Here is a 14,563-nt window from a genome sequence, read left to right on the forward strand (position 1 = left end):
AGACTTTTGGGGGGGACAAAGGTGAGACATCTAAAAAAAAAAAAAACTACCAAGGGCTACAATCAAGATATAGACTAAAATCACATTTTTCTCCCTTGGTAATATTTTTAATGAAGAACATATAGTTTTGAATCTTCTGGAATCACATAATGAATTATGGTTAATTAATTTACCGGTTTCAACAAGATTCTGTTGATAAAGTAATTGGAAACAAGCAGTTTCATTGAGATATGTAAATGCTTGCTTTCTCTATTCCTTCTCTCCATGTGTCTCACTGTCCTTATCTACAAACAAAAGAAATGCAAACTGAATTTGAGTAAAAAACACATACTGATAAAAGAAACCAGCGCAAAAATGTAGTTTCAAACATGACCACGAGAGGTCCCTGTCATTCCACAACCAAGAATCACTCACTTGATGACAGATTTAGTGATTTAAGTTAAACTTTCTGATGTTTTTGTACGTGTGCGATTTCACAGTTGCACTACAAATTTTCTATGTAACATATTATGAATAACACAAGAATGTTTAATCTCTTTTTGGTAGTATACGCACTGCGCTGAGCAGTTAATCGCATGACTCTCACCGCCTGTCTCGTGTTTAATTCACTGTAAATCCTGTCGCTCGTGCTCTGAGCTGCCGAGGATCCAGAGCTCGTGATGGGTGACGGGTGTACAGATGATTGTGGTGTTTGGCGCTGCCAGGACACTTTCTGCATGGACGAGACCACAACAGGGCATATGAAGTCAGCGACAGTTATCAAAAAGAGAAAACTGTTATGTTACCTTTCTTAGGTTGGATTATAATGGAAAACTGTGCGTTCATTTAGATATCCAGTTGAGGCTATACTTTTCTTAACATGTAGTTTTGGCTCATTTGCCGCTGTTCCAGTTTAAATGAATAATTGAGAAGCGCAGCTGTACACAGAGGAGGAGCGCGTGCACAGGTGGAGACTCCACAGGTAAAACACCATCATGATGCTGACGGACCAAACGCGCTGCTCAGTCTCTGCTGTTTAGGCTTCAGAAACCTCAAAAACGTTCATGGGACATATCATAGACGACCCCTGTGGCCAAAATGAGCGTCTATTCTTACCTATGGCGGATTTTTCAGATATTCCTGGCAACGATAATCACGGCTGTCACACAAGGTATGTGGATTTCTTAAAGTCTAAAAGATATCTAAATCATTATATTTTAGTTTTTGGCATTGTGTACAGTATAATAGTGTATTTAGGACCAATGTAAGAGGTTTGTAATACCTGAAAAATGACTGTGCAGAAAGATTTAAAACATCTTTAAATATAAATGATAGGCTTAAGATGCAGTCTTTAGACAGGCTATTTATCTTAATCATGTTAATGACCAGAGAACAGAACACAAATTTTATAATATACTTTATATATTTATTTGTATTAGAGACACAGTACACCTTTTTTTAAGCTTATTTTATTGGTTTGACACACTGTAATCTTTCATAAATCTAACCTACCATAAAAATGCGATGTTTTAAACACATCAGATGTCTGAATTGTGGCCTAAACACCTCAAAGTTCAAACCCCTCTTAGTACACTAAACAGTATCCAGCTATTAAAACTGTAGAACAATGTCATAATTTATAGCCTACATAATTGGTTGAACTGATAATTAAATTTATCATAATAAAAAACTTTTTCCCTTACTTAAAATTTATGGGAATAATTCATCATACACCATTTTTGGGAGGAGTCATTTGTGGCTCAATTGGTGCCCTGGGCAAGATACTTCATATCCAAAGGAAAAGCAGTACTTTTATTTAAGATGTCAAATATAAATTTACATGCAAAAAACAACTGAACTTGACTTCAGCTGAACTACGTTCTCATGCATTGTCATTGATATGCTGATAGTAACTCATTTAGTGTTAAAGCAAATCATCTGAGGAAAGAGACTCAATTGGTGCAACTGGTCAATTTTATATATGGGAATGTGTGATTTCTATTGCAGCACTGGCATATGCACTCGAATGGGCACAATCTTTCTGATAAACATGAAGTTATATTCTATCTGTATCTATAAGGTATTTATCTGCAGAAACTAATTTGCATCCTGGATAAAGGTATGGTGATGATTAAATCCCTATAAAACTGATTTTCCTATTGGAAGGCTCTATTGGAGGTTTTATTGGCATTATTGGATACAAAACAATTCCAAACCATTCCTCAAAGGTCTTTGCTCATTTCTCATTCTTTAGTTTCCAATTTCTCTCATTTGTCTCAATGTTTTCTGAGTATTTTTTGCATAGAGTGCTTGTTTCTCAAGGCATAGTCTGGATAGGATTAGTGCTCATCCTGTCCCAGAAACAGTGTTTCTCCAGCTTCACTCATCCATAGGGGCTGAGACATCTGTGCTGTGTGTGTCCTCTGTCTTCAGTGGTATTTTCAGTTTAAGTGTTTTTGCATATAAAAATATATACAGTGTCCTCCACTAATATTGGCACCCTTGGTAAATATGAACAAAGGCGGCTGTGAAAATAAATCTGGATTGTTTTTCCTTTTGATCTTTCAAGTAAAGCAATTTAAAGTGGTGAAACAATCTCATTGTGAAATAAAGGCTTTCTCTAGTTCATGTTGGCCACAATTATTGGCACCCAATTATTGCAACGTCCTTTTCCCAGGGTAACAGCTCTGAGTTTTCTCCTATAATGCCTGATGAGGTTAGTGAACACCTGATAAGAGATCAGAGACCATTCCTTCATCCAGAATCTCTCAAGATCCTTCAGATTCACAGCTCCATGACGGTGTTTCTCCTCTTCAGTTTACCCCACTCATTTTCTATAGGGTTCAGGTCAGAGGACTGGGACGGCCATGGCACAAGCTTAATTTTGTGCTCAGTGACACATTTTTGTGTTGATTTTGATGTTTGTTTTGGATTATTGTCCTGATGGAAGATCCAACCACTTCCCATTATAAGATTTCTAACAGAGGCAGTCGGATTTAGAATTGTTTTATCTGTTGGTATTTGATAGAATCCATGATGCCATGCATCTGAACAAAATATCCAGAAAAATAGGCCCACAACATTAAAGATCCAGCAGTATATTTAATTGTGGGCATGGGGTACTTTTTATCCCTGTTTGTACTAAACCTATCTGGTGAGTTTGCTGCCAAAAAGGTATTTTTTTAGTTTCATCTGACCATAGAAGCCAGTGCCATTTGAAGTTCCAGTCGTGTCTGACAACTGAACATGCTGGAGTTTGTTTTTGGATGAGTGAGGAGAATTGTCCTTGAAACCCTCCCGAACAACATGTGGTGATGTAGGGGCTTGTTTGATATTTTTTTTAGGCTTTCTGACCCCAAGACTCAACTAATCTCTGCAATTCTCCAGCTGTGGTCCTTGGAGAGTCTTTAGCCACTCAAACTCTCCTCCTCACGGTGCATTAGGACGATATAGACACATGTCCTCTTCCAGGCAGATTTGTAACATTTTTAGTTGATTGGAACATTTCAATTATTGCCCTGATGGTGGAAATGGGAATTTTCAATGCTTTAGCTTTTTTCTTACAGCCACTTTCTATTTTGTGAAGCTCAACAATCTTGTTCTGCACATCAGAACTATATTCTTTGGTTTTACTCCTTGTGATGGATGATTAAGGGAATTTGGCCTTTGTGTTCCTTATATTTATAATCCTGTGGAACAGGAAGTCATAGCTGGACAATTTAATGCGCCTAGTCACTTTTTTTAGTTTAAAAAATGGAAATATACTTCAGAGATATTTTACTCATAAGAATTTCTAGGGGTGCCAATAATTGTGGCCAACATGTATTGGAGAAAAACATTTATTTCACCAAAAGATTTTCGCGGCATTTCAATTGTTTTACTTCAATGAAAGTTAAACATTTTTGTAAATTGTTTGAATGAAAGATAAAAAAGATCAACAATGCAGATTTATTTTCACAGCCGCCTTTGCTCATATTTACCAAGGGTGTCAATATTAGTGGAGGGCACTGTATATGTAAATTATAAAGCAAGATTTTATATATACTATATATAAAGCAAAAGCATCATATTACATGAGCACTGTTTGTTCAGCTCATCAGTAGTGTTGTGCAGTGCAACAGATTCACTTAAATGCATTCAGTGCAGAATATTATGTTTGTTTTAAAAGATCAAGCAGTCAAAATGTGCATGATGAATATTGATGATGGAAAAGAGAGAATTAAGGAAAATATATCAAAAGCCTTGATTGCATTCAGTATAGACCCAGTATGATGCCTCGCTAAATGTTCATACCCAAGTACAACAAGGCATATTTGTTTAGGATGTAACAGGTTAGACTGATATCAGATTACTTTATATGTGCCATATGGTCATTTGCAGTCATATGTATTTACATTCATTTTAATATTGTCTATTGAAATACTGTTAACAATCTTTATGAGATTTCTTCGACACCATCGGAGCTCCATTTCAAGTCTTTGTCAGTAGGATGCCCTTAAATCACCTGCTTAGGATTTAATGTGGTGACATTTGGCATTAAGGATGTATTTATAAAGGTTAGTGCAGACTCACAAGGTAGTGAGCAAGCTTGCTTGTTGACAATATAATAATGTAGTATAATCACAGAAAGGATCTACTATATACTAACAGCTGTCATAATATTATATTTATGTCATCAATATGAAATTTATCCAGCATCAAGTCCCCAATTGGTCAGTGAGAATGGCCTCTACTCTGCCATCTGTGCTTGTTCATCCTGAAGCATAAATCGTACTGTAACTGATGCACTGAATCTCATTGCAATGGATTGCATTTGCTTAATTTGCCTGCTTTACCATGTTTGATAAAAAATGATGTATTGGAAACTCATAGATGATCTCTAAATGGCTTGCAAAATGTAAATTTGAAATAGTATTTATTTACCATAAAGTAACTGATTGTGTCAAAGTGTTAATTAAAAATGTGAATAGTTTTTTCTTATTTTTTTAATCATAAGGTGAGAATGGGGGTGTTAAAATGTCATAGCAAGAAAGTGTGTCATTTCCATTTTTATTCAAAGAAATCTGAGGTATTTGGAAGAAGAGAGGCAACTGTTGATGTGTCTCAAGAGGATGCACATCTGTGCTGTCAGATAAACTGTTTGTAGTCCTCTGAATCTTTTTACTGTATTCTCACAGCGTGGTGATTTTTTTCAACGTTTTTAAAACTACTCAAGAGTTTATTTTTTATTTTTATTTTTATTCAGGTTGTTCCAAACCACCAGTAAACATCTAATACAGAGAGACTAAATGCAAATAATAAAATACTATTAATCATAATCATGTATAGTTGTTGTTTGTAATTATTGACTTAAAAATAATAAACAATAATAATCATATATGTCAAGAACATTTTAAAGACATTTTTGCTGCAATTTTAGTATTGTCTTGAGTCACCAGTTGATTTTAGATGTAAACTGTGGCTCCTTAAGCAAAACCAGCTTAGAAGCCCTGATTTAGTACAGTACATCAATAAGGCCAATTTGCTGTTAAAACCATTTTGCGGAAAGGATACAGTCAGCAGAATGCTTTATGGTGGATTGAGAGATAATGCATGGATGAAAATTTTTAAGTGGTTTGTCTCCGATGTTTTAAATCAAAATAGTATTATTTATCTCTGCTTGACCTCTCTATATGGCAGTGACAACCTTTTGTCCTGCCGTACCCATAGGAAAGAAAAATCAAGAGGGAGATCTCTTTAACATCTCAAATATTTATCCTAGACAGAAATTAGGTTACTTTAAGATTGAATGGAGATTTTTGCTTGTGTCTCCTGCTTCTCAAACTTGTCTCCTGAGACAAAAACTCTAACACTCTCACACAGCTCTCTTATAAAGCTTTAAAAGAGATCTCAGCAACATCACACACTATGCTCAGACATTTCTCCTTAGCTAGAAACTCTGGATCTCTCATAAATTTAGATTAGAGATCTCAACAACATCACACACTGTGCTTAGATTTTTTTCTCTTTAGTTAAATAAACTGGGAGTCTTATATTTGTCTCCTGGAAAGTTTTAGTAGAGATTTCAACAACTTTACAAAGTGTGCATCAAGTCAGTTACTTGAAAGGCGCTAAATTAAGGGGGGAGGAGATCATACATTTAGAGTTAAAGGCTATATTGAGAGAGAAATTATGCAGAAATAAGGATAATATGTGATTTTTAAAGAACAATGTATAGGCACATCATTTAATTGTAAATAGTAACGTACCCGATGTCTTAATTAAAACTGATTTACAGAAATGTAAGCCTGGAGCTTTCTTTTCTGAAAGGCATATAAATGGCTTATGATTCAGTCTTGATTATTAATTGACTAATTTGATTATTAATACGGTAGAAATATGGTAGAAATGTTTGAGCTCATATTTAGGCATTGTTATTCAGATCACTTCTGAAATTTAGAGGAGACAAATGTGAGAGTTCTCGAGTCTTTAGTGTAGGAGAAAAATCTGAGCACAGTGTGTGATGTTGTTCAGATCTCTTGTAAAGCTTTAAAAGAGACCAGTGTGAGAGTGTTTTTTTTCTCAGGAGACAAGTTTGAGAAGCAGGAGGCTCAAGCAAAAGTTTCCATTCAATCTTAAAGTAAATTTATTTCTGTCTAGGAGAAATATTTGAAATGTTAAAGAGATCTTATTTATTTATTTTTTTGAAGTTGTTTCAGTGTTTTATTGCACAATAATTTAAAAAGGAAACCATAACCTAAATTTACTTACATGCAAAAATGTACGGTGGCCAAGAAGTGCAAAACAAATCACGATTCTGAAAACAAAATAACAAATTACAAACGTAAATGCAAATCTAAAAAAACAAAAAAACAATTCAGAAATCAAAAATCCGAAAACAAATCAACAAGTCAGAAAACACACTGACAAATCAGACAAACCGGAAGAGGTAGGTATGGATGAGACATCTGTCAATCAAGATGTACAGGAAGAACGAGAAGAACAACAGCAGAGTCATTTGAAGCATCAGCTCCAGTGGTGCAGATAGTAGATTGTGTGTTATTGTGTTTTTGGACGCGATCGGTCTGGGTTCGATCCCACCTTTTGTCAAACTTTTTTTCTCCCTTTTCAAATCTCGTATCGCATCGGAAAGGCATTTTTTTCAATAAAAATTAAGGAAATAATCAAAAAGTTGAAAATAAAGTATCGGGTAGGGTTAGGGTATGTGTAGGGAGGGCTTTATTGTACCAATAAGGTGGCATCCATTTTAATTAAAATTATAATTTACATTCAGTACATTATTATTGCATACTGCTTTTTTTACTACAATACTGAGGTGCAGATAATTGCCACTATTTGCAACAAGTAGTATACATAGCACAAAATCCAGCTATTTCCACTTAGTGTAAATAGGTATTTGCACTTAGTGTAAATAGCATCTATTACTATATTGCTCTTAGTTAAATAGCCTCTATCGCTATTTACACAGTGCAAATAGCTACTGCCTAAAATATACATGCATGTACATTTACAACACTGTACTCTGTATTATATTACCTTTGAATCAGAATACAAAAAAACTTAACGCAAATGTGAGGGTGTTTCTAATACAGTGTCTATGGGAGTGACGGTAAATTTGACATAGTTCTGTCAAATAGCGATAGCAGCTAACGTATTTACACTAAGTGAAAATAGCTGGATTTTGTGCTATGTATACTACTTGTTGCAAATAGTGGCAATTATCTGCACCTCAGTATTGTAGCAAAAAAAGCAGTATGCAATAATAATGTACTGAGTGTAAATTATAATTTTAATTTAAAACAATAAGGATGCCACCTTATTGGTACAATAAAGCCCTCCCTACACCTACCCTAACCCTACCCGATACTTTATTTTCAACTTTTTGATTATTTCCTTAATTTTTATTGAAAAAAATGCCTTTTCGATGCGATACGAGATTTGAAAAGGGAGAAAAAAAAGTTTGGCAAAAGGTGGGATCAAACCCAGGCCAAGCACTGGTACACTAGTCTTACATTTGTTTAAAAAAAGGTATTTTTCTTATTCAAACATCTTGCACTTAAGTCCTTTCTAGTGTGTTTGTTGGACACTGTAGATAATAAAAAAAATGTAAACTAGTAGCTAATTTAAAAAAATTTAACTAGTTTAAGGTAGTAGCTCTTGATATCTGAAATGTTTAATACTATTTAAATGATTAAATTATATTAAATGATATTAGTATTTACAATATTAGTAAAAGTTTAATGTTTCTCCTAAAACGAAACTTAAAAGACATCTTAAAACAAAGCTGATATCTCAATGAGATAAGAGAATCACCCCTTAGTGTCCTGAGCATAGAGTAGCCTCTGTCAGAGCCATAGCCTTGTGGGCAGCACATTGACGTGAAGGAACAACTGCACCTCAGACAGCATGGGTTTGAGCAATACAATATTCCTATAATGGAGTCTTGATAGAGATTGCAGCAAGACAATGAAGAGATATTCTGTTTCTTCCACCACATTCTTTCTTTTTTTTTTTCTCAAAACATGCTCATGTCTCATTTGTGTCTATTCCTAATAGGAATTTTAGGAGAAACATCTGAAATGCTGTTGATACTAAAATGAGAGATATATGAGAATATCATCTAAGTCTCCTGAGTTTAGGAAAATCAATATTTTTTTTCCTATGTGTAGTCATGCTATTTATCACTTTGTGTTTTTTTTTTTAAATGCTCTCATGTAATTGCCCATATATATATATCTATATATTAAACATGCACAGTAAGCATACTGAGCATATCAGTATCTAAATACATATTAAACATAACTTAACATTTATCTCAGTGTTTAGCGCGCATCCTTAACACTGTTTTCCCCAGTGTGGCTAGCAGGCTTATTAGCCCATCATACCTACGGGTTTAGAGCTGAATCCAGCCAGATGTTATCTTATGTGATCTGCTGAAATGGAGATGGAGCATGGATGCTGACCTCTTGACCTGCAAAACTGCTAATGCTAATGCATCTGGTCCTGCTGATGGCTATCACAGCGACCCTTACATGAACTCTGCACTCCAAGCCAACTGTACAAAATTACAGAATGTCACACAAATGTAAAACATCAGAGGCAAACCACTCACCACAAAGACACGTCATTTCTCTAACAAATAAAAAACACATCATCTGCTTAGATATTTCGACATTTCCTTACAGATAAATTCAGTATTTAAACATTTATGCACAAAAACAGACTCAGCTATTTCTCAAGTAGTAGTATTTCCTTTATGGGTGTGAAATTGATAAAGAAATGGAAAAAAAAAATGTTTGTGGCAATGAAAGAATTTTTGTGTATATATGTTTTTCTGGAGCCTCGATTACACAAATATTATTGTGGGTGATATTTCTTTTTTTCCTTTGTAGCAGGCGTGGATCTGAAATTCAAATGTTGTGGGCTGTGGGATTTACAGTACTGATCATGAAAACTGATCTAATTTTCAGTTAAAGGGCTTAACATCAAATAGAAAAATTACTCACCCTAATGTCATTTCAAACCTGTATGACTTTCTTATGTGGGACAAAAAAAACAATTGTATCAATTGTTCCATACGAGTTTCAGTGTTGTTTTGGGCACCATGCTCAAAAGCATTCTTCAAAATGTATTTTTTGTGTTTCACAGAAGAGCGTAGTCACATACCTTTCTGCACTGTGAATGTTTAAATGAGTTGTTTATATTGTAGCTTGAATTCAATATACTATTTTTGACCAATCCATGCAAGAAGCCCAAGTGAATTCAAAGGGTTCACGTTTACTTTTTTTTCCCACAACTCTGCAAAGCACAGAAAGAGAATAATTTAAATCACAATGTCAACCAGGCAGAATGTTATCCATTTCAGAATGATCTTTTTTTCTGTTGCATGTGCTGCTTCTGCTGTGAGTTTAGGGTTGTCATGTGCCATGAGTTCAGTTTGAGATTAGTTTAAGTCATGGCCTTTCACTGTAATGAATCTGCTGCTCATTATACCATCTGGTCTTCATACAGTACATTTTATTTGATTTTTTAACCATATCTTTTTTGAGATAAATATGAAAGATCAGGAAAACTAGCCCAGTCTCGCAGTGGAAACACTATTTTATTGTTTTCATATGATCAGATGTTTTTTTAATTAAGTTTTGAGTGCTATATGACTAAATGAATTCCATTTTTGTATACTGTATAAAGTCACATTAAGTATACATTAAAAATAATTTATAGTAAATTGTTTATATTTTACCGAATGAGCTCAGCTGTGTAAATAACATTACAACAAAAAAATGGTCATTTGTGCTCAATGTTATGTGAATTTGACATGCTAGGAGATTTAAATTGAGGGATTCTAAATATTTTCATGCCAGACAACATACTATGATACACATTTCTAAGTGTGATTTAAGTGTCATAAAATGTAAAAATGTCATGTGCCATGAGTTCAGTTTGAGATTAGTTTAAGTCATGGCCTTTTACTGTAATGACTACATGACCCTACCACTCAGTCTGCTTTATTTTAAAATTACTTCCAGGAATTGTATGCCTTCTCTTTTGAGCTCATCCTTGTTATTATTATAATTTATTTTGTATTTTTTTTTTTTTTACTGGCACACAATACACTTAATGTTGGACCTCAGCTTTTGAGTTTACCAGTCTGTTGGAGTTTTTGACGAATCTGCTAGAATATTGAATTGATATTGTGCCCATAAGATGAAAGTGGTTGAAGATGGGGTTGGTGAAAAGTAGGCAGCATTGGATGCAATATATCAAATTTACATTTGGGTTTTTGATCCTAATAAAATGTAATATTTCCATATGTGGTATGAGACCAGGACATTGTTAATGCTATCTTTATTTCATACATACACATTATGAAATAACAAACATTTGACAGTGCTTGTCTGCCACTTATGTGTCATTGAAATATTATAGACAATACTGCCTTTGACAATCCTCATTATACCATCTGGTCTTCATACAGTACATTTTATTAGATTTTTTAACCATATAATTTTTGAGATAAATATGAAAGATCAAGAAAACTAGCCCAGTCTCGCAGTGGAAACACTCTAACAACTATTTTATTGTGCTCATATGATCAGAGGTTTTTTTTAATTATGTTTTGAGTGCTATATGACTAAATGAATTCTATTTTTGTATACTGTATAAAGTCACATTAAGGATACATTAAAAATAATTTATAGTAAATTGTTTATATTTTACTGAATGAGCTCAGCTGTGTAAATAACATTACAATAAAAAAATGTTGAAAAATGAATATATTTCAAATGATTAGAAGATTAGAAAATTGCTAAATTTCACCCAAAACAATCAATGTTGTGTGAATTTGACATGCTAGGAGATTTAAATTGAGATATTCTAAATATTTTCATGCCAGACAACATGTTACTATGATACACATTTCTAAGTGTTTTAAGTGTCATAAAATGTAAAAATAATTTTTGGGGCCAGTTTATGTGATATGACGGGACAAAAGTCATACAATTGAAAGTAGTATTAATATAATACAGCAATGTTTTTCATCATTAATAAATATAACCAAATGTGAGAAAACCATAGCCATCACCAACACCCAAAACATTCATCCATCCATCCATTCTCCAACCTGCTTGAAGCCTATCCCAGCATCTCAGGCCAAGGCAGGGACTTTCAACACCTGTTATTTAAGGCAGCTTCCCATCCAAGAACTTACCAGGCCAAACGTTGCTTAGCTTCCGAGATTGGGGGTTTCCATTGTTGTATGGACGTAAGCAACATCCAAAACAAAAAATCGAAGAAACATTTTGGTGGTGCACAGGACTATACAGACCCATTGTGTGCCATGAAGACAACATTACACCTTATTTCTCTCTTTTTTCATTTGTGTCTTATTTCTCCTGCAGAGCTGGACAGCCAGGAGATCTCTGATGCCACCAAATCCTCCTCCCCTTATCCGTTGTTCCTTCCTGTAACTTACCAGGTATGGGATGCTGACTACTTTCTATTAAAAGAGGCTGGACAGGACATCATGCAAAATTCCAGCATGAAGAGCCACACGCAGCCGTTTGTTATGCTCCAAACGGGACGTCTCCCAGTTATCAATGCCAGCTATGGCCCACTCTCTACCAAACGGGAGATTCCCCTGGACTTAGTGCAGTCAGTGCAGTTATTCCGGCCCTCACCAAAGGTTTTCACCCTCAACTGGAAAGTCCAGTCCTTTGTCCTGACCCGATGGGTCTACTCGTCTTCTCCCAAAGTGCGAGTCCTGTTCTACGTGGCTGGGAGAGACTGGGACAGAGGAGAGGAGAAAGGAACGAAAGATGAGCTGCCTTGCGTGACTGTGTATGCCTTCTGGCAAACCCAGGAGGTTCGGGGCTCCTGTGTCATCAGAAATGAGCATGGGACCTGCATGGCAGAGGTTGACCTTCCTGCAGGTTGGTTCAGCCCAATTGAAGGCAGTTCCAGTCGGGAAAGACAAGGGCCGAGCCAGGGGAATCCTGTGGAGCTGTATTATCAGGCCCGACCCAGCGCCTACGGCTCATGCACAGCCAGCGTGGAGGAGGGCAAGAGGTGGGATATGGGTGATGGAAATGCTGGTCAGCCTCAAACTGAGTACATGCCTGTGACCCCCATGCAGAGGATCGGGAGCGTTCGGCTCCTGCAGGTCAAACAAGGGGCCATGCCAGTGTCAGTGCTCAGACTGAGAGAGGCTGTGGTCATCCAGACCTCCTCAAAACCACTTAAGAAAACTGATATTGCCTCCTTTTATGTGTATGTGAGGAGCTCAGCCAACCTGGATACTTTCTCCCTCAGGTAAGTCTCATGCAGAGAACTTTGACTTCTGAATATTTTTACGATAAGCAGAAAAAAAAACATGTATTTGCAAACACTTTTAAGCAAAGCGACTTATATTGCAATCAAGGTTTACATTTTAGCAGTTCATGCATTTCCTGGGAATCAAACCCACAACCTTGCTATTGCTGGCTCGGTGCTCTGCTCTTATGAACTTGAGGAATGCCTCACCACTGTTTTAATGCTTTATGAGAAACATACCAATAAACTGGAAACAAGATTTAATGGATTGTGCATTTTCCTGAAAATACCAGTAATGTTATCATCTATTCTGGAAGCAGTGCAGATTATCAGTGTGGAGTGGAGAAAGACATTTCATGATAACATTCAATGATATTCTGAGCTGTTATTCTGACTGCAGAACTCTGGGGTCATCAAGTCAGGGAACATATTCTGTAAAGCTCATTGTGCAGATTTGAGCATCTAGCTACTGTATATGGCTGAAAAAATATGCATGTTTAATCCCTCAGATTATATGCAAAGACATACTGTGCAACAAACACATTTTCTTTGCCTCTCTTGCTTTCCGAATTCTTTGGCTGCACATTCATTGTTGTGCTGTATTAAAAAGCATAATTTAGAACCAGAAATCGTTTAACCAAGACCTATGTTTTATAGTACATTTATACAATTTTTTTATAACTTAATTAGTTACACTAAAGATAAATGAACACTGAAATTTGAAGTGGTATAAGCATCAAATAAAAAGTATCACCACCAATTACCCATCATGTTTTGCATCTGGGTTATAACTAGTTTAGACTCGGCCATTCTGTAAAAGTGTGCAAAACGGTTTTGGAATAGAGTTTGTAATTAAGTGTACTATCAGAATCTGCGGTTTCACTTTATTTTGATGGTCCCTTTAACACATTCTGTTGACTATAAGTGACATTGCACGTAGATTTCTACTAACTCTCATTAGAGTGTTAGTAGTGTATTAGTAGACTGGTAGGGTTAGGGTTAGAATAAGTTGACATGTACTTGCAAAGTTACTTATAGTCAGTAGAAGGTCTGTTGGGAGACCATCACAATAAAGAGTTAGCAGATATGAAGCAGACAGTCTTCTAATACTCTACTGAGAGTTAGTTGACATGTAGTTGCAACATTACTTGGTGTCAACAGAATGTTCAAAAGGGACCATCAAAATAAAGTGTTACCAAGTTACCTTTGTAGAACTGAAGTTTGTGTTTGATTGCAAATGTTCTCTGGGCGTGGAAATAAAATTATTTAGATTAACGTGTTTCTTTCACCATGAACAACAGAATGGAAGTGAGGTTACTCAGTTTGAAAACCCGACTTGCCATCTAGTAAAATTATCTGATATTTTTTAGAAAATTGGTGATCTGATTACCCTGGCTTCAGTTTGGAGGACAATTATTTTTCAAATATTACTAAATTATTAAGACATTTAAGCTTATGTGATGGTGATGATCTAAGCAGGGTTGTAACATGCTGATATTCTGACTTTGTCTCTTCAACCTTAAATTTTAATTTTAATTCAGAAATTAAAAAATATATTCATCATAGAACAGTAAAAATAATATGTTGTTATGATGTCTAAAAATTGTCTAAAAATGTAAAAAAAAATAACTGAGAAATACATTTGAGATGTGAAAGAGCTTGTAATGCAGTGGATTTCAGCATTGAAAAATGTGGGAAATCTCAGAAAATTAAATAAAAGAGCTTAAAAAGACTGAGGAGATTTAAGATGCCAGTTGTAGACTTTCTATATTGT

At 35.3% G+C, this 14,563-nt stretch overlaps 1 protein-coding gene across 1 annotated transcript in view; it reads left to right on the forward strand.

The window, feature by feature from the left end:
* The first annotated feature begins 450 nt into the window (after positions 1–450).
* Positions 451–14,563, forward strand: part of LOC306847898 (transmembrane protein 132D-like) — a 41,113-nt gene continuing 27,000 nt past the window's right edge. The window contains exons 1-2 of the mRNA XM_079382130.1: positions 451–1,150; positions 11,880–12,789. Coding sequence (XP_079238256.1) covers positions 1,078–1,150; positions 11,880–12,789 — 983 coding nt within the window. The 5' untranslated portion in view covers positions 451–1,077. The remainder of the gene's footprint in view (positions 1,151–11,879; positions 12,790–14,563) is intronic.

The sequence above is a fragment of the Barbus barbus genome (genome assembly GCF_936440315.1).
Source record: "Barbus barbus genome assembly, chromosome: 28".
Taxonomy (NCBI): Eukaryota; Metazoa; Chordata; class Actinopteri; order Cypriniformes; family Cyprinidae; genus Barbus; species Barbus barbus.